Source organism: Pinus tabuliformis, chromosome 8 (genome assembly GCF_031772625.1).
Source record: "Pinus tabuliformis cultivar Carrire ecotype Pingquan chromosome 8, CPIR1, whole genome shotgun sequence".
Lineage (NCBI taxonomy): Eukaryota > Viridiplantae > Streptophyta > Pinopsida > Pinales > Pinaceae > Pinus > Pinus tabuliformis.
The window spans coordinates 1,362,820,120-1,362,846,732 of NC_142294.1; the positions used below are offsets into that span (position 1 = coordinate 1,362,820,120).

At 38.4% G+C, this 26,613-nt stretch overlaps 1 protein-coding gene across 1 annotated transcript in view; it reads right to left on the reverse strand.

Annotated features, from left to right (window-relative positions):
• LOC149240554 (tryptophan synthase alpha chain-like) overlaps positions 1-26,613 on the reverse strand; it is a 241,107-nt gene that overhangs the window by 126,518 nt on the left and 87,976 nt on the right. The window contains exon 4 of the mRNA XM_089373754.1: positions 16,787-16,895. Coding sequence (XP_089229880.1) covers positions 16,787-16,895 — 109 coding nt within the window. The remainder of the gene's footprint in view (positions 1-16,786; positions 16,896-26,613) is intronic.

The following is a 26,613-nucleotide window of genomic DNA, read 5'->3' on the forward strand; positions in this document are numbered from 1 at the left end:
TCACTGATGGACCGGATGAGACAATCTGGGCCTATGCCAAACACGGTGTATACTCCCCGAAACAGGGTTATATTAAGTTAATGGAACCTCACAAGCCACAGAACATTCTTCCTATTTGGAAATTACTTTGGAAGCTCAAGGCAAACCCTCGCTCTCGCTTGCTGATGTGGAATATCCTTTTTGACAAGATTCCTACTGGGACTAATCTGATGAAGAGATCGTTTTATGGCCCTTTCTGGTGCCACCTGTGTCACAGAGATGAAGAAAGCATAGAGCACCTTTTTCTAAGCTGCCCCACAACAAAAGAATTTTGGAACTCCATCAATGCTCACTATCCTTCCTTAAAAAACTGGCATGGGCTCAACCTTATGGATGCCTGGAATACATGGTGTCAAAATCACAAAGGAAAATCCACAAATATGCCTCTTCTTGTATGTTGGGCACTATGGATTGCTCGCAACCAGTCCATATTTAACCTAAGATCCCCCCATTGGCCTACCATCTTGCACCATACCATCGCTGATTTTGACCTGCTTCCAGCCGAAGATTCCAGCACCCCTCCTCGCACCATCAGACCTGAAACCATTGACAAATCTAAGCCCTGGGCTTACTTTGATGGCTCTGCACAAGAGGCGGGATGTGGGGGCGGGGCCATCCTTCATCTTAATGAGAATCATTGTTTCAAAATCCAAATTAATTTAGGCAGGGAAACCAATAACTTTGTTGAACTATGCACAGCAAAACATATTATCCACTTTGCACTGCAAAAACAATGCAGACACCTGCAACTATTCGGCGATTCTAAAATTGTTTGCAATTGGTTGAATGATGCATCTCATTGCAATGCATTTTCATTGAGGCATATATTAGATGAAGCTAAAAGATTGATTACATCCTTTGACTCCTTTGTCTGTCAACACATTTACAGGGAACAAAATACAGGGGCGGATCAATTATCCAAAGAGGTAGCGCACAGACAACAAAACGACTGGTTGATTCAGGAAACGACTGGTTGATTCAGGAAGAGATCGACGGGTCCTTCTACCAGCATTACCACAGACCTTTTGATGATCTTACAGATAATGGGCTATAAGGCCCACCTTTTCTAAACTTTCTTTGTATTTACTATACATATTCTACAACTTGGTACTGGTTACAATCTCATTTTTGGATACTTAATAGTTATAGTGCTCTCTGCGAAGAGCCGGACAGATTTTTGATCACTCACTACAGCCGCAAACTAGTAAATTATAGTATAGCAGTCAACAGACTCCCTGCGTGGAGACATTATAGTTTTTCTTTTTGGTTAAAATCTTATGAACTCGTCAGGCATCTCTGCCTCCATATGAATATACACTTGGCATCTGCAAAATGTAATTTCTTTATATCAATAGAAATTACGACTTTTTCCATGGGAAAAGAAAACAATGAAAATGATAATGAATAATTTACAAATGAGAACGAGAGGCTTACTTATATACCAAGCAAGTGTCTCTTCATGAAGAGTCATGCCTCATTTAGACATGCCTCTTCAACCTAATTACTACTTAACTAATTATTATTTATGATTATTATCATTTACATTATATTTATATATTTTATTCATTACATTGCCTCCTTCCTCAAAAAGCTTTGTCCTCAAAGCTTGTCGATGAAAAAGGCTTGATCTCTTTTTCGGCTTCGAACGTCTTTCTGTCTTGGAACAGTCATCTTCGTCGATACAAGCTGATATGATCTTCTAAGTGACAAACAAAATTGTCGCACCGAGAAGGGATCAGACCATCCGAGATTAATCTTCTGTATAGCATTCTGATCATTGGAATTTTGTAACGACTTGTCCTCGTAGCACTAGGTTGAGGTTACATTACTCTTCTCTGGAACATCAGTTTGTTGTTTCAGTTCTTACTGGTTCAAATATGTAGCATGGTTGATTCGTCTGTTCTCATGATTCGGATACCGATATGGAACTTTTTTTGTTTGATTTTTCCTCACTGGGCATGCAACAATTTTTATATTTCTTTTGGCAAATATGTTGTTGAGTTGGTTATGAAACATTCACTGGGGATGTTCATTATTTGAACTACAACATCCAAGCGCGTCTTTTCTTCAACTCGCTTGTCTTCTTCCTGAATTGTGACATTCACTGAATCGGTATTTGTTGTTTTGTCATCAACTTGAATTCCTACATTTGATGCTTCCTTCTTGATAAGTTGTTGTACCTGGCTTTCTAATGACTTCTTATCATTCTTAAGTTTCTTAATTTGCGTCAGCAATTTTTCACTATGGTTTTTAAGTCGAGAAACTTCTTCATTTTTGTCAACATTGATTTTGTCAATTTCTTTTTGCATATTTTGTAATACCTTTTTACCTTCTTGAGACATTACTTTTGAAATATCTGAGATATCTTCGGGTGTTACTAAATTTGGTTTTAGTGTAAAATCTTGGAGCATTATTTTCTTCTTCTTGTAAGAAAATGTTAAAAACTTCTTCTTTGTATTTAGAATAAAGGAACCTAGAGTTTCCATCCAGGGTAACCCCAAAACAATATCACTATCGTTAAGAGATAAGGTTTGCACGGTGAATTGTGAGGTAAAAGTATAATCTCCAATATTTAGGTGTAGATTGCTTATATCGTATTGTTTTCCAAAAATATTTGTTTCAATTATATTTGATTCAGGAATCACCAATTGATTAGCACATTTAGGACTAACATAATTACTTCTTTCAGTAGGATTGATAGAGATTATGATGTCTCTTCGTGCAAGTGATCCTTTGATTTTAAATAGTGTGTAAACATATCTACTAAAGATTTCAGGAAACCTTTCATTACTAGTCTCCATTTTTGCCTTGATGTTTTTACGTAAACAATATGTCAACTGGAGCTATTTTTATCATAAAATATCACTTATTTATTCTATATATATTTTTCAAATATTCTCCTTTAATGTGGATTGTTGAAACTTGAATACCCTTTTATTAAAAAAAATACTCCTTTATATTTTTGCCCTCTATATATGTATGTATTTCTTTATATTAAGACCCTTTTTCAAAATAACTTTATTATCTAAAAATAATAATAGTTTCACTTCTTTTTTCTTTTCTTTTTTTATAATAAATTGGTCCCTTTTTTATATACTTAATTACTCCCTTGATAACTTTTTAATGTCACCCCACTTAATAAATATAAAGGTCACGTCTTTTCATATGACACGGTCACGATGTTAAAATACCATGGACTATTACCATGGGTTGTTTTTAAAACCTCCGTTAAAATGTTCTCCATGTAAAAAAGTAAAACGTATTCCTTTTTTTTCTTTTTTTCTTTTTTTTTAAATACCATGGGCAATTACCATGGATTGTTTTTAAAACCTCCGTTAAAATGTTCTCCACGTAAAAAGTAAAACGTATTCCTTTTTTTCCTTAACTTTTTAAAATACCATGGGCAATTACCATGGGTTGTTTTTAAAACCACGGGCTTCTCCACATAAAAAGTTTTAAATATGCTTGGTATGAGATTTTGCATCCGTCTTTTACTTTTTTTTCTTCTTCATTTTTTAATTTATTTACTTGTATTTTTTTTGTCCAAAGGCCTAGAAAAATGGAGAAAAGGAGAAACTCCCAAATATTTAGCGAAATGCTTGAATTGCAACAGCAATAAATTTGACGAAGAGTCGATAGCCAAAGACTTGGATCGGACAACAAGCTCTGTGCACCGGTTAAGCAACCTAGAGGACCGAACTGCTCTGATACCAAATGAAGTGAACAAAGTTCCTTCCACAAATTAATTACTCCATAAGACTTGGAATATGAAGTTATATTATATTAAATATATGAATAAGAATGAAAATGATAATGAATAATTTACAAATGAGAATGAGGGGCTTGCTTATATACCAAGCGTCTCTTCATGAAGAGTCATGCCTCATTTAGACATGCCTCTTCAACCTAATTACTACTTAACTAATTATTATTTATGATTATTATCATTTACATTATATTTATATTATTTATATATTTTATTCGTTACATTTTGCATGCTTTAATTTTGTATCCTAGAACTCCCTAGAGAACCTCCTAGTGAGCTTTTCTCCAGTAAACTTATCCCCTCATAAAGCGATAGTTAGGGTTAGCAAGTGAAAACATAGGGTTTTCCCCTTTCTCTCCTAGAATTTTGTTCCTTCAAGACAAGTCATTAAGGTTAGGGTTTCAAGCCAAATTCAACTAGGGCTTAGACATTAAGCTAATTGGAAATCATTTCACCTTGCTTGGCCTTAAAAAATCAAAATATAGCAATTTTCATAGTTGAAAGTGCTTCCCTAGGTCTGACATCATAAACCCTAGGCAATTCAAGGGTTGGAAAAACCCTAACTCTGCATTAAGACTTCAACTAAGGGTCATTTGAAGGTTTGTGGTTCCTTTTGTTAATCATACCTTTCAAGCAAACCTTGTCCTTCCTCTTGTATGCTTAATTGTGCTATCGTTGAACTTGATGTCAAAGCATTCGATGTCGCATTCCCACTTTATTCATCAAATTCGTTACTCCTCCACTCTAACATCCGCCATTCAACAAGTTTGCGACTGAGGTTTCCTCGACGAAAATTAATTCTGTCAATTCATGGGGATAATCCATCATGCAATATTGTTTTCAAGTATGTTGAATCATATCTTGAAAACCCTAGGCTACAAGTCTTACCTTATAGGCCTCTTCATAGGTACACTATTCCTTATCACAAAGAATTGACCCTCATTCCTAGTCTGAAGTACCTTGATTAAGCCTATCAAAGTGTCACCTTTAATCCTTTGACCTAGAATACCATTTAGGCAACCTACATTGGGAAGTCTCTCGTGTGATGAAATTCCACTAAAGAGCAGGAGGTGGAATGCTAAGGTGATAGTGGCATCCACCTCATTGTTGTGTCTTAGTCTGGATTTTTGTCTTGTGCGGCATCTCACAAGACCTGTGAGATTTTGAGATTTTGAGGCAACAGGACCATTTCCAAGTTTAATTTATTGTTGTCGTTTCCATGTATTCTCTATGGGTCTAGGCCCTAATTCTTCAAATTAATAAAAGTGAAAGAAGATTTGTTGGATAGAAAATTCTTGTTGCCTTGTGGTTGATTTTCTTATTAATATCCACTGCATAATTTCTATTGTGAAGTTATAAATACAATTGTATTTATTTTCAAGCAATTTCAAAAGTATTTCAGCATAAATAATTTTATAGATATAAAATAATTGTGGAAAAAAATAAATTAGACCTGGCATTAAAAGTTAACATATGCCCCATACTTTTTCTTTTCCTTTTACTGAGTCAACCTCTTAAAACAAAGTTTCCAAGCCCCCTACTCAAGGATGAGGAAAATTAAGAACAAATATTGGTAACAAGTAGCAATCAACCAAAAGATGGAATGTGGATACAAGGGAGAGATGGAAAATGTTAAGTATGGATTACCATGGACACGCAACATCAATCAAAGCCTCCTATTTGTGCCCATCCTATACATATATCATCCAATTCAAACTGTGGTCCATGTACTAGAATGCCCTTAAACATTATATGAAAGCACTTGAATACAGAAATGGTTAATGCACCTCATATTTGATTACCCACCTTTATCAAATGAACAGGCTAGATGAAATAAAGCGCTGACTGGAGTATGGATGGTAGGCATCTGAGGCTAGCTATCTAAGGATCATCATAGGGCTGCTGGCTGGCAAGCTGAAAAATAGGAAAAAAAATTCTCCTAGGGGTTACCCACTTGGGTCGCTAACAGCTCTCTTATAGCTCAATACATCAACAATCTCTTTTCTGACTTAGGATGATCATAGGATGAGTTCACATGACTCTTATAGCTCATTACATCATCAGAAATCTCTTTTCTAACTTAGAATGAGTTTAGAATTACTTTTCAAATTGATTCTTTGTCATACACTAAAATCATTGGCCCACATGACTCTAAAATACAAGAATATTGTATACAGTACAAAACCTTCTTTAAATATCAACTCACCTTTTAGTATAATTAAACCATCACTTAGAGAAGTTTCTCTACACATCCATACAGCTCAAAATCTTATTTAACATGGCAGTCAATCTTCATCATAAAGAATGGTTTTTTCTTTTCATCCCATGCATGTGGCATAATGTAAACACAGAAACAATACCTACCCTTCTTTAACACGGTGCGCAGCTTTCCAACTGTTAAATTTCTTCACAAGCTATTGATTGCTTCCTTCTACAATTTTAATCGCTTCCTGCTCCGGCTGCCTTATTCTCGTAACTGTCACAGTTCTCTTCATCTAGACTGAAGTCCTTTTCAAGAAGTGTTTCTTCTGTATCACTCAGGTTTGTCTCCCAGAGCTGTACTACTTCACTTCTCTCTCTTTGGTTAGACTCATGGATGATTTCTTCCACATGATCTCTTTCACAGCTTGAGATCGTTTGTAGATAAATTTATTTTATTTTTCTTTTCGGTTGAAGAATTCATTTCTCAACACTTGACAGCCTACATATGGGTCAATCTGTCCTTTTGCAACACTTAAAATGAGTGGCCTGTAAAATCATAAATTAGAACAACTGGTGCAATCTGCCCAAACCTCCACTAATGCTCTCTCACACATTGCCAAATAAGTTGATCTGATGAATTCCCTTCATGCTTGTATTGGCTCTTTGATGTGCTTGGGCATAACTATAGTGTGTAGCTTTGCTTGCTGAATAGACTAGATGCTCCTTCCACTGTAGTTTCATCGACTTTAAACACTTCTTTTGTATCCTCCTCAGAGCCAAAAATCTATAATTGCATCTACAGGAACGGAGACACCCTCACCAAAGCTCCTTCCTCCATTCATGATAGCAACACAGTAATAGAATTACATTTTCACACAGGCTCAGATTGCCAGTTTTCTCACATTCATTATATCTTCAGTGATGACCAACATTCTCCGTTGTATAGATTCCTCTATATTTATTCAATAGAGCACAATGTAAAACAATAGTTTTGTACCTCTGGGTCTATCTAACAATATCTCAGCTTGCTTTCTGTGCCTCGTCTAACTGCTTCAGATACAATCCAGTCTCTCCTAAATAGCATATGGTTTCTTCTACTCATTGATTGGGATATGGAGGCTTTCCCCTTTCCTCTAACAGCAGCTCTAAATGACGAGCAACCTTCAAATTGATAGGATTTCTTCTTTAGCGTAGTAAACACTGCATCTCATCAAACTTTAGCAGGCTTCTCCAATAATCTCAATAAACAGTTTGAAAAACACCCGATAACACTTTAACCAATAATGCTGAACCTTTATTTGGCTTGTGTTACATGTGGGATCTGCTCAGCAACATCTTTGACTACAACGGCAACCATGCTCTTCCACCTCCAAGATCATTAAAAAAATGCAGCATAGCAACTTCAGTGGACATATTAACTCATTTCCAACTTAATTTCACTCTCAAATACAACATGGCAGTGGGAAAACTACATATCTCAATTCACTAAAGAGTTCATTGAACAAAAATTGACATGCATGCCAAGGTCTTACTTTTACAGCTTTGCAATTGAAATGTGAGATATATTTACAACCATGAACTATTGTACCAAATGTTGAGTTTAGAAACTCAGCAGCAAATACACACAAACATATGTCAACTTGATACTAAGCAAGGGAAACTGGGAGTTTGCACTCAAGAAACCACCAAAGGGGAAAGCTATTCTCTTAATCCAATCTTGTGTGTATTTCTATTGTACACTACGTCCCTTTATAGAACAATAGGTGACCATAACAACTATGTCATAATTAATTATTCAGTTCAACCATCTCCATAACTAGCACTGATAGTATCTCAATTAATTCTGTGAGATCCTCATACTAAACTTCTCATTTTGTCAACATTTTTTATTCATGAGTAGACTTTTATGTGTGCTCTACCAGGCTTGTACAAATTACTCTGTTTTTTGCAGGATGCCAGATCTTTGTCCTTTGTCTTGTACAAGAATCTTTGTACTTCTTAAGGCTAGTAAGCTTGTTCTCTACGCAACCTTTACTCCAGACTGGCTGGTTGGCTCCTTCACTTACATAACTGGCACACAAGAAGGTAGATGATTATGCAATGGCAAATAAACTATATTTTTCAGTATCCTACCCAATCTATGACTCTACTTCCATTTGAAGTGGAGTACTCTATTCGCAGGCCCTGAACTGGATGGACTTAGCTCTTCCTAGAGCTTTTGTGAGTACATCTGCTACTTGATTTCCAATGGGGACATATTGCAGCTGTACTGCCCCACGCTGAACACAATCTCTGATAAAGTGACATCTGATATCAATGTGTTTCGACCGATCATGAAATACTGGATTCTTAGAGAGTTTAATACAACTCTGATTATCGCATAAAATATTGGTCACTTCCATCCTCTTCCTGAACAAACTCACAAGCAGTTTTCTAAGCCATATAGCTTCACACGTAGCTGTGCTGGCCGCCATATATTCTGCTTTTGCTGAGCTCAGAGCTACCAACTTCTGCTTCCTGCTGCACCAAGAGATCATTCCTGATCCAATGCTAAAGCAATACCCGGAGGTACTTTTCCGGTCTACTGAACTACCTACCCAATCTGCATCTGTGAATCCATTCAATCTGATGTCATCTCCTCGGGTGTATTTCAACCCATATCCGACTGTTCCATGCACATATCTAAGAATGTGCCTAGCTGCTGCCCAATGCACCCTTTTCGGTTCCACCATGAACTGACTAAGGGTGTTGACAACAAAGCAAATGTTTGGCCTAGTGTTGACCAGATACATGAGCGACCCAATGAGCTGTCTGTACAAGGTGGGGTCCACTTGTCTCCTTATGCATATATTTTCTTCCAGTTGGTGATCATGGGCATAGCCATGGGCCGGCAATCCTGCATTCTGAATCTCTTCAGAATCTCTGTAGTATATCTTCCTTGCCCAAGGAAGATCTCCCCATTCTTCTGCCAAACTTCCAACCATAGAAAATAATGCATCAACCCCGTATCCTTCATGTTGAATTATGCTTCAAGATTCTTCTTGTTGAGAAGTGGGTAGGGCAAACATTAATTTAAATTCTCTTACATGATAACTGCTTGTGTAACATCTTTACTTATTATCTTTGTTCATCATTATTACAGTGTTCAATACATCAAACTGCTATCAAAACAATAACATCAGTGACACAATAGTTAGGCTCCAAGCCAGGGCTAAAACCCCTCCTCTTGAGGGGAAAACCCGCAATTCTCTTCTTATAGATTCTTCATTAGATGAGTACATTGACCTTGACAATTACATTTGACCCATAGAGCCTCTCCTAGATCAAGACACAGTCATCCTTCACTAGTTCTTTTATCATCACTATAACACCATGTATCACCAACCTTGACATCATGTAGAGCAGGCACCGAATAACATCACTGAGTAAACTGAGCATGATTGTCATCATCGAGCTACTATGGAGGACTTCCGAGTTGCTGAGTAGAGGTCCGAACTACTAAGGAGATCTGAGTCTCTGCGTTGATGCCCGAGCTCCATCATCGAGCTACTGTGGAGGACTTTCGAACTATGTCTCTATGACATACCCGAAATTGTCTTCCTGCGTTATGATCCGAAATCTCAGAGTGATCTGAAACTGTACATCGTGGAAATGACCCAAGCTTCCTTTATATAGTGGTTGGTGCTTATATTTAAGCCGACCTATCCTTTGTGAACCAACATGTCTCATAAGAAAGCCAACATGTCACTTATATATATATATATTGAGGCCGATATTTATCCAAAGGGTGTATCTTCATTCGAAGCCGACATGAAGTCTTCATCATATATATATTGAAGTTGATATAGGATGACCGTGCTTGTCTAGATTGGAGGACTTTTACATAGACACTTTGACTTCTTTACAAGTGTAACAGCACTTCATATACATGACTCTAAATGATACATTGATGACAAGATGACAAACCCCTAAAGACATCAAGAAGAAGTCTTTGACCTATAATAAAAACTTCTTGCTCATGAAACCCATGATGCAAGTATTACAAAATACATTTTATTATCTTTGTCTTCTTTCATAAATTCATAACTACAAGTCATTATGAAGACCGAACCTAGTTACATTCTACAACACTTCTTGCAGTCCTTTATGAGCCTAGATGACCCTATTAGAAACAAGTCATCCACATATAATACCAGAATAAGTGGCTCATTCTCCACCAACAGATAGTAGAGATTGGGACCAGCATCACTCTTAACGAATCCCAACTATTGCAAGTAACTATCAATCCAACCATACCATGCTCTGGGTGCCTGCTTGAGCCCATATAGTGCTTTCTTTAACTTGTATACACGAGTTCTCTTTTCATGAGTTTCGAAGCCTTCGGGTTGTTCTATATACAGCTCTTCTTCTATCACCCTATTCAAGAATGTTGTCTTGACATCCATCTAGCGAATCTCCCATCCCATTTGAGCTCCTAGGGATATAATGGATCTGATAGAGGGATATATAGCTACTGGGGCGAAGGTCTCCTCATAGTCTATTCCTTCCTTTTGTGCGTACCCTTTTGCCACGAACCTAGCCTTGTACTTCTCTATACTGCCATCTGCAACATACTTGATCTTGTAGATCCACCTTGATCCTACAACTAAGCTATCCTCTAGTCTAGGTACCACTTCCCAAACATCATTCATCATGATAGAATTATACTCTTCTCCCATGCCATCCACCCAAACTTGGTGTGAAATTTGGAGGGTTCTTCAACCTATGCTACCAAGGATTGGTACCTCTCAGGCTATCTACGTTGCCTCTTCTCAGTTCTAGTAGCTCCGACAAACTCCTCTGTGTCCCTCAGCATCTGTCGTACTTCCCTGCTGGTTCTACCACTGGACATGGGAGGCTCAATCAAATCCCCCTCCTGTTCCTGTTGTTCCATCTGTTGATAATTGCCTAGATTTCCTACTTCTGAGGAAATACTTGTGCTGGTCATTGTGCTCAATCCTGGTGTCTGTCCTCTTGCTTGTCCTCCTTGCTACCTCTCCTGCTATTGGACTAATGGAACATCTACTGACCGATCTTTTGCTGGCATCTCTTGATATTTCCTGAAAGATCTATCCTCCATGAACTTCGCATCCCGTCTTACTACAATCTTCCTACTGCTAGGAATGTAGATTTTGTATGCCTTCGAGGTCTCGCTATATCCTATGAGGTACCCCTTTTCTGTAGTCTGATCCAGTTTACTACGCTTCTCATCTAGAATGTGACAATATGCCACACTTCCCAATATCCTGATATGACTCCCCTCCGGCTTCTTCCCTGTGAAGACTCCTTCAGTGTTTTCTTCCCCAATGCTCTATGAGGAGTTCTATTCAGGTTATATACCATTGTGTTGCATGCATCTGGCCATAACAATCAAGTCTTGGTTTTACAACATAGCCTTTGTCGCCCCAGCAATAGTTCTATTATTTCGCTCTGCTACTCCATTCTTCTCTAGATTATATGGAGTTGTCCATTCTCTTTTGAAGCGATCATTTGCATAGAAATCTGTGAAGTCTTTGTCCATATACTCTCCACCATTATCTAAACGCAATACCTTTATCTTTTTCCCTGTCATATTCTCTACGAGAGCCTTAAACTCTCTAAACCGATCAAAGACCTCATCCTTGATCTTTAAGAAATAGATCCAAGTTTCTCTAGAGTGATCATCAATAAAGGTGACGAAGTATTTGCCACCACTAAGAGCTCTCGTGGACATTGGGCCACAAATATTTGAGTGTATTAATCCCAATAAGCGTTTCGCTTTGTTTTCACTTTTGGAAAAAGTTGCCTTAGCGTACTTCCCCTGTACGCATCCTCTGCATACATCGTCATGCTCTGTACTGAGGATTGGTACTCCTGTAACAGTCTCTCTGAGCATCCGCAGTGCTCCATGGTGAAAGTGTCTCATTCGACTATACCACAGTTCATTCAGTTCCTTTTCGCCATTATGATTGTTGCCTATTAGTACCATTGGAGACTTGAGCTGCAATCTATACAGTCTGTTGCTTCAAGTTCCAATTTGTCTCATCTTCTTCCAACTTGAATGTTTGACATATACTTTCCTTCCAATGAAGTATACATCATATCCCTTGTCCTGTAACTGGGACACTAACATCAGATTCATTCCTAACCCGGGCACATCCAGAACATTAGTGGCTTGGATGTTGGTTCTTGCTTCTGTTTGAAATGCTACGGTGCCTCTCCCTATTGGAGTACACTTCGTTATGTTTCCCATAGTGATCTGGAAGTCCATCTACTCTTCTTGATAGCTTGAGAAGTATTCTCGTACTCCAGCCATGTGAGCTAAAGCCTCGCTATCAATATACCAAACATCTGCTAACACTAAACTTGACAAGCATGCGAATTCTTCTTCCAATCTGGAAAATAATTCAGAGACATCTTGATTTTCCATCCTTATTTGTGCTATTTTTCTTATCAATTTATGACGCTTTTTTACCCAGCAAAAACTGCGTCCCAATTGAAGACTGCTCTGCGTTGAGACTGTTGCGTTGCTCCCTCTATCAGTAGAAAACTTCAATCTAGAAATATTTCTCTCTGTCAACTCACTCAGACAAAGATTTTCCCATGAAAAATTTTCCCTCTTGAACTGCGCAATCCCTCTTGGGATTCAATCTGTTGCCTACGCAGCTCCCACTTTTGTTCAGCGCTAGCTCTTCTGGCTCCGTTCTCTTGCTTCTCCTTAGCTTCGATGCCATGTGAAAATTTCTAAATAGAAATCCAATTGCAGTGACCGATATTATGTCTTCTACTTATTAATTCATAAATAAGTTATTCACAATGTTTCTACAGCAAATATCGAAATAAATTGTACTGCAACCTTCACAATTCAAACACTGCAAAAAGTAAATGCAAGGAAAAATACTAGCACAAGTACAATCACAATGACGCAGTTATTTTTGGACAATTGTCCCTGGAAAAACCCAATGTGGGAAAACCGGTGCAGCAGATGAGGGTTTCTTTATTGATCTTCAGCAAAATCTCATGTACAAGATACAACCAGTAGAATGGAAGAGGAATTTATGTGAGAAATTTTACAAACAATTTTCTCACGCTTCACAGTGAAATTCTGACTCTGGAGAGGACCTACTGCCCTCACTACGTCACCTTCTGCGCAGTCCCAGCGTCACTGCCTCTGTGCTATCCCTCCTCTGCTTTGCGTCTTCTCTCTGCTTCCTACACTCTCGACTATTGCTGACGCCCTCTCTCTCCAACCTGCAACTCTCCCTCTGATTCGATTTTCTCTTGCCGAACTTCAACCAGTGAGAAAATCAATCTACTTGGGCAACTGAGTATCTATCAGGTTCCTTTTCCAAATGCCTATCAGTCCTTATAATCCTCTCGTTGATCAATCAATGGCCCAAATTAGATTCTAATCAACGGCTCAGATAATTTTGACTTGATCCTCGTCTTCTTCTAGAAGTTTCACCCTTAGTTTAATTAATACCCTTTAATTATTTTAATTTCCTAAGTTTAGACTTAGGCATCCATTAAAAATTATTAATTATTTTAATAAAACTATCTACGGATGGAATTTCCCAAAATGATTTCTGGGCATTCTGGAATACATGTGTCCTAGCCTCCCTGCAAATTTTGAGGCTTAGAGCACATCCGATGCTACCAGAAATCAACACAATCAAACTGGTCAAACTCTATGGTCAAAACACAGTGAAAATCTTGGTCAATTGTGGCCCTGAGGTCAACACTATACAGTTTTGTGGTCAAATCAGAGATCAAACAACTCGATCAATGCCCATTCAACTCGATCAAACAGAGATAAAAGCTCAGTCAACTGCTTCTCCACATGTGTGGTCAAGAGAGATAAAAAGATACAAGATGATCTCCAAAACTGATTTTCTTCTTGCTCATAATTGCTCTTGCTTCGTTGTGAAAACAAAATGTCACATCTTCTATATATACTAGTTGAATGGGGTGAAATAACCCAAGGGGCACATCCCTTCGCTTCCTAGGCCGACTTGTCATTCAAAAATCAAATTTATATTTTAATTATTCATAATTCTTCGAGGCTGACTTAGGCATGTGGGAATACCTCCCAATGCTACACAAAAACTAAACATTAACCATTCTCCAACATCAAATTTTACAAATCAAAAACTCGTGAGATTATTACAAAGCCTGTAAATGCAAACTGCTGAAGATGCAAGCCTATAATTCTTGATTTCTTAGCTTTTATCTATTCAATGATTGTTCACTTCAATCTTCTTTACACTCTCCCTTAGACTTGTGTATTACAAGACCAATGTGTTAGTGTTTATGAAAAGAGTATTACCGAGCTCTACACAATGCTCCCTCCTTTCTCATACCAAAGACCACCAATAAGTAAGCAAAGGCTTATTGAAGGAGTGCATTGCCTTTTCCAATTCTAAATCAATCAAACAACAAGATAATACACTCTCCAATACATAAAAATAACTGAGTTCTTGTCTTCAAGCTTCAGCTCCAATCAAAGTTGATGGAGCCTGTTTTCTTTGCAAAGCTAGAGTCCAGAAAGAGATTATGAATACAAACTTCTTGTAGCACATTCCTATGTTGGTTACACTAAAACTTTTTTATAGTTAGAGTTGAATCCTCGTGTATTTGACCAATAAGCAAGCTAACTGACAGCAATCTTGGCTATCAACGAAACATAATATGAAGGAGCAAAATGTTGTCAATCCCCACACCATTTTCCAATCAAACTGTCATAACTCCAATTCTACAAGCCAAAGGAGAATCTCACAAGAAAATGTCCCGAGGTAACTAGTCATGCAACCTCAGTGAGCAAGGGACCACCCAAACACATCATGTACGGATTATACGGCCTGTGGGTGGAAGAGGAAACACAAAACTAAGGAAAAATCAACCCCTGAGAGATAAAAACAACTCAAAAAACTAATTGATGGTCCAAAGAGCAAGGAACACTTCCTGCACAGTGCATACAACCTGTAGGGATGTTGTATGGTCATGTGGATGAGGGAAGACAACTCAAGTAAGACCAATTCACAGACCGATTTGCACCAGGCAGTAAAATTTCGGCTCAAGGAGAAGGAATCTGCCTTGGCAATGCAAAACAGTCATCCTGCAAATGAGTTGGCAGCCCAGAGGATAAGTATATCCTATGGGGAACTGAAGAACACCAAACAACAATGCAAATAAAGTTCAGGGATGAGAAAGCGACCCTGGAAGACCCTGCTTGAAAATTTGCTAAATCTAAGCATTGGACGCAAAAAACTTATTTTTTGAACATGTGACTTGTTACAAGTCAAATCTCTAGCACCAAAGTCATCAACATACAAAAGAAAAATTTTATCAATTCATATTCAAAACATAAATTGTATATGCAGTGAGACCAATTCATATGACAATATGAAAGAGAAGTTAGAACTTACTAGCATCTCCAAAGACGAGTAGCTCCAACCTATTGAAGGAAGGGAACCTTTGCTGAAATACACATCCAGCGAACAACCAGCATATTGCATTTGTGAGCTAATGTTCAACTCTTTACTTCCAAACAATATGTCAGGGGCACAACGATAACCCAGTTTCCAAAGCTTTGTCCATAGACAATGTCTAAACCATGGGCAATGTCCACTCAACACTCTACTTTCAACCTGGCTAGATGTGCCTTAACACTCTTGCTAAAATAGCTTATATGCAGTGAGACCAATTCATATGACAATATGAAAGAGAACTTACTAGCATCTCCAAAGATGAGTAGCTCCAACCTATTGAAGAAAGGGAACCTTTGCTGAAATACACATCCAGCGAACAACCAGCATATTGCATTTGTGAGCTAATGTTCAACTCTTTACTTCCAAACAATATGTCAGGGGCACAACGATAACCCAGTTTCCAAAGCTTTGTCCATAGACAATGTCTAAACCATGGGCAATGTCCACTCAACACTCTACTTTCAACCTGGCTAGATGTGCCTTAACACTCTTGCTAAAATAGCTTATATCCCATGAGTCTCAAGCTCTCAAACACTTGCCTAGCCACTCACTATGCAAAATCTGCGCATAATGATCCTTCCCCCTTCTCCAATTGAATAATATTCCAAAGATCACTTGAGTTCATAACCCTTACTTTTCATTTCAATTACGCCATGTGCCTCAATTATAACTTTTTCAAATATAAAATTTAAATATTTCAAAGCCTTTTATTTTCATAAAGTTGAGGCTTCATATAGTTATTTTCCAAACAACAAAGTTCAGGCATGTAACAAGCTTGGGCTTGTTCCCCATGCGAACTTCTGTTTGATCGAGTCAAAATAGCTACTGGTATGATGGAAGCTAGTTGGGCATAATCAATCATTTTTTATTGTAAAGATTGATCGATTCCCAACCAGCAATTATAATTATCAGATTTTATAGTAAATTAAATCTTCTTTTGTATTTTTAAAATAAGATGCCAATTTACTTCCTATTTCTAACAGACCTAACACTGAAAACAAAATATTTAAATATGAAACTGCCTATATTATTTTAACAATAAACAAAATAAAATATAAAAAGTAAACCTATGATTCAAGACATTGTTAAACAGCTAATAAAATCCGTTTCTAAGAGAAGTACACCCAAGGCAAAGAATTAATAATTAAAACACACATCTTAATAAACAAAAGTTAATAACAAAAGGAAAAACTAGAAAAACAAATTCTAGACAATAACAAACAGCTTTAAGAAAAGCTTTCTTTAAAGAAAAGAAATAGAACATAGAACTTACCACGAACCCCTACTGATTTGATGGTATGCATGAAGCTTTCTGGGCCATGCTTTAAGATTGGATTGTAGTAAGAAAACAACACAAGTGGAGCTTTCAATTGTGGAATCACCTGCAAAAACAATAACATTTTAGAGTTGATCTTTGAAAACAATGGCCACACTGCTGAAGAGTCACAAGTGTATCTTTAACATTGACTGAACAATGTTGATCATTCATCACCTTTGATGAAGACCTAACACATTTGACAAGATACAACAAAAGCCCCTCACAATACTAACTAATGTCTAAACTCTTATTCACAACTATAAAAATAAGATAGTAGGAGGTGGAACCAACATATAATAACAACATATTTAAAAGGGCATTCTGCCTCCATAAGGGCAGGCCAATTGAAAATGGAGCTATCAAGGAATGAAAAATTCCACATGGAATGGAAAAACAGTGTAGATGGAATGCAAAAAAACCAACACCAAGAACAAAATAACTTGGCTCTAAAATCTTAGAAGAATAAGGGCTAGCAAAGAAAGGAAAAATTGGCATCAACAACCGGGAGGAAAAGGTGTATGTCATATGTTTTCTAAGAGACGACAATAAAGATCACTGATCAGAACTATATATATAATAAAAACACCAGAAGGAATAATAATGAAAAAAGGCAGAGATCTGCAGTTGCAAATCAACATGACAAAACTCAGATCAAAGGGATGCCATGGAGAGGGTCCGAAATGGAGTATGATTTATGCAAGCCAGATGAAATTCCAGAACGCAACAGCAACCACATAAAGGTGACCTTGGAAGGAAAATTTGAGCTACCCAACTTAGACATCTCAGCCACAACACACCAACTTTTCATGCTTCTCGTTTTTGTTTGTGGATCAATTTCATGCTAAGTAAGGCATGTGGAGGTGCATTGTACCTTGCCATCTTCACCAAATGTTTGCCGAAGCCATCACCAATCTTCTTGCAACTTGGCCCTAGGGGGAGACCCATCTTATTATCCCCGCATTCTAGTCATCAGTGTTAAAATATGGGGCAGCGTTGGGAAGAATTTCCCTTGAACCCCAAGGATAAAGTTCAAATTGATGAAGTAATTATTTGGCAAAATATTATGAGTTTAAAATTTTAAATTTCCCTCCAATTCTATGGGTCGGCCAAAATTTGAATTTGAATAATGGGACAAGTTGGCTTGCCCCCAAGAGGCACCTTTTTACATTGACGAATAAGTATAAATACCCCAATGGTGTGATCCCCAAAAGGGCAGTTCGATGGCTCACATGGCTCTGAGATTTCGGGTGTCATTTTCTGGGTTTCACAAAGAGTTATGGTCTGTTTGTAAGGGTCTTGGTCTCTGATCTTCGTATTGCCTCAGGACTACTACACTCGCATGGGATTCGCTCTATGAATCTAATGACTGTGGCTAGACTACAGTTCTCTTCATTACAGTGGCAATGCTTTTTCAATAGCAACGCAATTATAGTCATCGCATTAAAATCATCACATTGACATCGCAGTTCCAACCTTCACTCCTCTGTCACATGACCTCACATTGGTTATCTCTCATAGCTATGTATTCATTTCAAATTTCAATTTACTGTATATATGGTCTTGCTCCTTTTGTTCCTCTGCAATATTGCTACGCACAGTTCCTTATGACTTGTTTGGTCTCGATGAGTAACTGTATGGACATATTTCATTGCGCTATCTCTGAGTTATATAAGGCTCCACACTATGTTCCTCGGCATTGCTTTTACACAGTTCCTCAGATTTTTGTATGGCTTCAATTCACAATATTAGTATCACACAGTTGTATGTTCACAGTTCCTATGATATCTTGGTGCAGTTCTTGGCATCACATATGACATACAGTCTTGGCATCGTATATGGCATCAATTCTTGGCATCATACATGTTATACAGTTCTTCGTTTCACATATGATATCATACATGTTATATAACACAGGCACAATCTCACATTAATATGACAGCTACGATCTTGCACCTCTTTTGTATGGTCTGTTCCTGCATAGTTGTATTATGGGTTCGTGGTGTTCAGGTATGCATGCCACCAAGGTATTCAGAATATCCACAGAGAATGAGTTTGATACAATACACTTATGTATGGTTGGCACCATTGTATGAATAGCATCCCTGCATTGTATGTATGTCCTCATATATTGATATCCAGAGAAGTATAGAAACCCTATCAGTATGACCTAGCAATATTGTCAGTGATTTAGTGAAGACAGAATGACTGCATTGCAATGACAGTGATTGTGTTGCCTTGAGAATGATGACAGTGCCACTATGTCAGGAGATGGTGATATAATATCAGTTCTTTTTGGATTAGCGTCAGTTCACAAACAAAGTTGTGAACTGACTCTTATTGACCCTAGGAGGTCTCATGTGTTTGATGTTTCACACATTTTTTTACTTTGTATCTCAGCTAAACATTTGATGAAATCTAATAGAAGAAGTATTGAGTTCCAGGTTTTCCCCCTTGTGGGGTTTTGCCCTGGTCTCTGACCAAATCCTAGTGTCTCTACTTGTGCATGCTTTTCTTGTAATGTTCCTTTTATTATTCCGCTGTCTTGTTGATGATATTGTTCATTCTACATAATTTCTAATGTTGTAACGATGTTATGAGGTGAATGTAACATGATAAATTTGTAAATGCAATTATCTAAAGCAAAGAACAATACAGCCCTAAGAAAAAAAATTAACATTCAGTTGGCGTCATTCATTCGTGTGGCTCTTTCCACCATCTCCTTTGCTCTGTAAATTTCCTTCCATAGAGTGATTAACATCATGTCTAATGAACTACACTCTTGTAAGCATCTGTGTTCCCTCCCAATATCGGGATTTCAGTGTTTTTTTTACCTTGGCTGGATTCATGACCTGATGGGTAAAAGAATCCCCTCCAACACTGACACTGATACATTCATGGAAAAGAAGAGAAAGGTAAACACCACAGAGATCAATAATTTTGACTGAGAATAGGACAGTACTTCCAAAAGGGGAAAGTGATCTGAACAACTGTAAAAATTAGTAGTGAATATGGTAGGCATGCACCCCACAGGGACAACGCAGGTGGATCCTTCCCAGAAGACTCCAAACACAGTAGCACACAAAGAATGATAAATTTTCAATTCATGATAAACAGGCCTGCACTCCTACAAGCTCTATATAGTTTTAAAACTGAAACCTCTCAAAACTGCTACTAAGAATGCTAGACCTTCAAGTACAAACACATGGATAACTGAAAATTATGAACTGCAAGTGCCTGGATTTTGCCACACTCAATCACATCTGTTTTCTGTATGCACTCGAAAAGAAACTTGTACAATGCACTCAAAACCCCAACTGTATACCTCACTCAAAAATCTGTCAAGTGAAGTCACTCTATCTCTCTTTTATAGACAAAAAGAGGAATAGGATCTATAAACATAGAACCATCCCTGTCTAACTGTAGTGGCCTAGAAGGGTATGCCCTACCTGCATGAGAAAACTTCCTAGAATAAAATGCCCAGATAAATCTGAAAACTCTTACAGCTCATGCGCTTTTGTCCAAACATTGAAAATTGTGCTAAAACTGAGCCGAAAAGCACTTTCTAAATATAACAGAAAAGCAAAACCTTCCTAAACTGGAAAAGCATTTAACTTAGAGATTAACACACTCTAATTCTGGAAAAACAGATCTGCTAAAAATCGCAAATCTAAACCTGGCTCACACATGGACCATAACACAATCTATCTGTCACTACAGCTGTGCTCTCATTAAGTACACCTTAATCATACACAGTGATCACTGCTGCACGAATGTCAAGGCATCAGGGATCAACGGAAGTTGTGCACTGCTGGAGAACAATTTCTGATCAACACAAGTAAAACTCTAACACATCCTTTTTGTGAGGAAGGTATTGTACACCAAACCAAGATATTATCCCAGCATATTGAACGTTAAATCTCTAAAACCAGATCTAATCTATTTATACCTCAACAATTATTTCATACCTGGAAATTATTTACTCGATAAAATATGAAAAATGCTGGAAAATAAAATCATTGGTATTTTAAATTTCAGAAATTAAATTTGCAGCAGAAGTAAAATAGGGAAAATCAATCACACTACAGCACAAAAATTTCTGCCCAAAACAATCTTCCTTCACTTTATATTACTCAGGAAAATTATGGCCTAGACCCACAGAGAATACACAAAAAAATTACAACTGCAAGAACCTGGAATTCAGCCCCTCTGAAAATTTGGCCCTCCTAGAACATGGCTTTCCTGAAGAGTTTGGCCCGAGACAAATAAGCCTCCTCTAATGGCTAGCTCGGCCCCTCTTTCTCCCTTCATACAGCACTAGAGGAAAATCGGCCCCTGGATAATTCGGCCTCTCTCTTACACTCAGCCTCCCCAAAAATTTCTCTCAAAATTCCCCTACTGCAATCCTTCTCCCTTCTCTTCAGTCCTGGAGCCTCTCACTCCTTGAGAAAATCGTTCTTTCAACAATAGCAATGTAATGTGTGTCTTCATCCTCTCCCATAGGTTCTCTTTATAATTTCTCCATGGGAAAGTGATGGATGACTAAGATTAAATCCCAGCCTTCTTGGATCAATGGTGGAGATTAGATCTCAGTCACTTAAATAATTAATTATTTATTGAAGGAGATCATATTAGTTGCTCCTTTTGCACAACCACCTAAAGAGGAATTCTTCTCCTGCATGCAAGACACCAGCCTATGCTAAAGACCTTTCAAAGCTACAAAATCAACATTCCCTCCTAGCAAAGAAGGGATTCTTCACCACCCCTAACTTACCCCTATAGAACACAAACCTCCCCTTCACTGGGGACGTGATGAGAATATTTGCTACTTGCTCCCCTCTGGAAATGTAATGCAATCTCACAACATCTATCTAAACCCTATCCCTGATGAAGTGGCGTATGATCTCTATGTGTTTGTACCTATCATGAAACATTGGATACTCTGAAAGCTTGATACAACTTTGGTTATTGCAATGAATCACCATAGGCCCCATATCAAGACCAAAAACCCTAAGAGCATCTTATGAAGCCATATTGCCTCACAACTCAGCAGACTCGTTGTCATGTACTCAGCCTCTGCTAAGCTAAGTGCCATTGTGTGTTGCTTACTACTAAACCATGATATCATTGCTAACCCCGAGATAAAACAACATCCATATGTACTATTCTTGTCCACTACACTCATCACCCAGTTTGAATTTGTGTAGCCCTAAAACTGCACTCCACCAACTTTGACATATCTAAATCCAAAGTCCATTGTATCACAGAGATACCTCAATACATGCTTGGCTACCAACCAATGAACCCTCCTCAGCTCCACCATAAATTGGTTGAGTGTATTCCCAGCAAAGCATATATCCGGTCTAGTATTACCCAGATACATCAACGACTCGATCAACTACCTATACAATGTGGGAACCACCAACTCACCCTCAAAAGATTAAGCTTCCTCGAGTTGGTAATCATGGGAGTAGGCATCGTCTTGCAATCCCTCATCCTAAATCTCTTCAAGATCTCAACTACATACTCGCCCTGCCTTATAAAAATCTCTCCTAGTTGTTGCCACACCTCTAGTCCCAAAAAGTAGTGCAACAATCAAATATCCTTCATCTTGAACTCTAAAGGAAGGTCCTCCTTGCACATTCTTATGAGTTTCTCTGATCCTATCAGAAAGAGATCATCAACATACAGTACCAAGATAAGTTGCTCACCATCAACAAGTACATAGTACAAGGTGGAGTCCGCCTCACTCTTGGTGAACCCCAATCCAAGCAAGAACCATGTGTGAGGTTCCTGCTTACGTCCACATAAGGCCTTCTTCAATCTGCATACATGAGACTCCCCTCCATGCACCTCAAATCCCTAAGGTTGCTCAATATACACCTCTTCCTCAATTACCATACTAAGGAAGGCAATCTGCATATCCATCTGTTGAATCCTCCACCCCATCTTTGAGGCTATAGATATAAATTCCTTGATAGATGCATATTTGGCAACAAATGTAAATGTATCCTCGTAATCCACTCCCTCCCTATGGGAGAACCCTCTCACCATGAACCTTGTTTTGTACTTCTTGATACTGCCATATGTTGCATGCTTGATCTTGTAGATCTATAAAGAAGTGACCACTACCTTCCCCTCAAGCCTTGATACTATCTCCCACACAATGTTCCTCGAAATGGAACTATACTCTTCCACCATGACAACCCTCCAAACCTATTGGTCTACTGTATTTTCAAAGGTAAAGGCTCGTACTGACCGATGCTACCCATCAAGGCAATATAATTGGGAAATCTAATTGGTGGTCTACTCTCCCTAAAGTTCTTGCTAGTGGCCTCCACATGCTTCTATGCATCCCTCAAGGTTTTCTTGGCCCATCTCAATCTCCTCCTGGTAAAGTTTGAAGTAACATCTCGCTCCTAATTAGAAGGTTGTGATCCTAATGTTGGTGCTACTAGTTCCTACTCAACCTCTAGAGCCTCTCACTCCCAATCCTTGAACCTCTGCCACTACTAGACCTATGTCATGCGACCTCCTAAAGGTCCTACCCTCCTCAAATTTGACATCTTGGCTTACTACTATCTTCCTCTGCCCCGGAATGTAGACCATGTAAACCTTTGAGATTTCATTATATACAACAAAAATCCCTCACTTAAATGAGGGTTTCAGCTTAGTCCTCTTCTCTGATGCAATATGTATTATGGACATACATTGGGTTACCAAAGATGCGAAGACGGCTCACCTCAGGTCTCACTCTTGTTGATGCATCCTAAGGAGTCGTCCTCCACAGCCCTATGAGGACTCCTATTATGTAAGTACTAGGTACATTGTTGTGTTACAAGGCTCCGCCCATAAGAACATAAGAAAGTCCTAATCATGGATAATTGCCTTTGTTGCTCCAACTATGGTCATGTTTTTCCTCTCTGCCACTCCAGTCTAGTTCTTCACATGAGCTTTAAACTCTTGAAACCGGCCGAAGATATCATCCTTGGCCTTCAAGAAGTAAATCCATGTCTTCCTAGAATTGTCATCTATGAAGGTCACAAAATAACTACAACCAAATATAGAATCCACTCACATGGGACCACAAATATCGAAATGCACCAAATCCAACACCCCCTTGGACCTGGTCCCACTATTAGGAAACACTCCTTTTGCATGCTTGCTAAGTGAACATCCCTTACACACACCATCCCGCTCCAAATTGAACTCTAGAAAACTAGTGACCATCACCTGTAACAGTGGTAGAGCCCAAAGAGTAGATGCCACATCTTCCTCTACCAAAGCTCACTCTAGATGTAACTGTCATCTACAAGGACCTTCACTAGTTGTCCTCTCAACAAATACAGGTTGCACCCTCTGTTGCCTATCACTCTCCTCATTCCAGGATCGGCTCCTTTTGGCCTGACAGATACCTCACCCCCCATGAAATTGACCTCAAGTACTCTATCCTCCATAGTCGAAATGGACATCAAGTTCTTCTCCAACCGAGGTACATACAATACTTCCCTTAGATCCATAAGACTCTCAGAGTCCAACTAGAACTGTATGTTGCAGATACCATCCACTACATACTTGGCATTATCACCAAGCTCCACATGAAGATCGCAATGCTCCTTGGCCATATTGGTGAAGAGGTCACAAGATCATATCATATGACGAAAAGCTCTATTGTCACAAACCATACAACACTTGTCATGGTGCCAGAAAGACATGACACCAATGCAAACTCCTCAAATTTCTCATCTAACCCATCCATTTATGCAGATGCAGCTATTAATGTCTTCCCTTTGCCTTTCTTCTTGTTGGGGCACTATCCAACATAGTGACCATACTTGTGACATGCAAAGCACTTGACTTTGCTCATGTCCTTTTTCTCTCCCTTTGAAGATCCTCCTCCACTTTGGTTCTGCTTGGCTTTACCCTTGCCCTTCTTTTCTTTCCCAGCAAGAGCAAGTTCCTCATCTCCACCTCCACCTCTACGTTGTTCGTCAAATATCGAACTCTCCCACATCTTTTGAGTGAAGTAGTCCGACAACCCAGTTCAATCAGGAAGCTTGCCTCTAGCAATGTTACCTGTTACAAAGGTAGCCCATTGCTTGGTAAAACCACTCAAGGTTATCTTGACAAGTTCACCCTCATCCACAACTTTCCCAACAGCTGACAATTCTTCACGAACCTGTTGAATTATTGTAAAGTATTAGGCTACAGTTTCAAATCTGTCCATTCTTATGTTTCGTAGTTTCTCTATCAGCACCATCTTCATATTTTGGTTCTTACTTTGGTACAAGGTCATCAACGTTGACTACATTTGTTGAGTTGTATGCTTCCCTGATATGTGAGCGATTATGTGATCATTCACAATGTCCAATATGTTCCCTCTAGCCTTCACATCCTTCAGATTGTGTTCAGATGTTTGTGTGGGATCTAAAGGAACTTGGATCTCTTTTCCTACAAGTTCCCATAGGTTATTTTCCATCTGAACAATGGTGATCCTCTCTTTCCATAGACTGAAGTTTGCATCCCAATCCAAACTACCTTCAAATCTCAAACTAGATGATGTCATCTAACCAAATCGATTTTAGCCACAAAACCCTTGTTGTAAAAAGTAAAAATTTTGCCGATAAAATAATTTGCCGCTGTAAAATCCTTGTGTTATGATCCCCCCCCCCTCCCGACAAAGTTTCTATTGCTTTGATACCATGTTAAATCTCAAATGCAAGATATAATTTACTTATACCCGACAATTATTTTATACCCATAAATTATTTACTTAATAAAATCACTAGTAGTTTAACTTTCAAAAGTTAAATTTGCAGCAAAAATAAAATAGCGAAAAATCAGTTACACTATAGCAGAAAAAATTCTGCACAAAACAATTTTCTTTCACTTTATATTACTCAGGAAAATTACAGTGTAAACCCACAGAGAATACACAAAAAAATTGCAACTGCTAGAACCTAGAAATCAGCCCCTAGGGAAATTCGACCTCAGGGAATTTGACCCTCCTGGAACTTGACCCTCTTGAAGATTTCAGCCCTAAATCAGCCTCCTCTAACAGCTAACTTGGCCCCTCTTTCTCCCTTTGTATAGCCCTTGCACACTAGAGAAAAATCGGCCCTTAGATAATTTGGCCTCCCTCCAGAATTCAGCCCTCCTCTTCAGTAATTCTGCCTCTCTCTCGTAGACTCGGCCTTCCTGAAAATTTCTCCTGAAATTCCCCTGCTGCAATATTTTTCACTTCTCTTCAATCCTGGAGTCTCTCACTCCTTGAGAAAATTGTTCTCACAACAATAGCATTGTATAGTGTGTCATAATCCTCTCCCAAAGGTTCTCTTTATAATTTCTCCATGTGACAAACCCTAATCTCCAAAGTGAGAGATGTTAAGATTAAATCATAGCCTTCCTAGATCAATGGTCAAATAACATTGCTAGATTAAGATTAAATCATAGCCTTCTAAGTCAAATAATTAATTATTTATCCATAGAAAAAAAACATTAGCCCTGTTGACCCTCTCGCCTACACCTATCTACAAGTTAGTGAGAAAAGCCTTCAACCCGACAAGGTGTGGTTGGTGGCAGGGAACTCAGAGAAGGGGTTGTCACACTAATCTCGACTCTCTTAGTTTCAGCTATCTCCTAGGTCAGCGAAAGGGGGTGGTCCCTAATGAAAAGTTAACTTAAAAGATGTGAGTTCCTAGGAGAGTGTTATAGTGAAAACGGATTACTTTTAAGAATTATGAGCAAAATATGATATGAGCAATAATAAAACCATAAAACTAGGG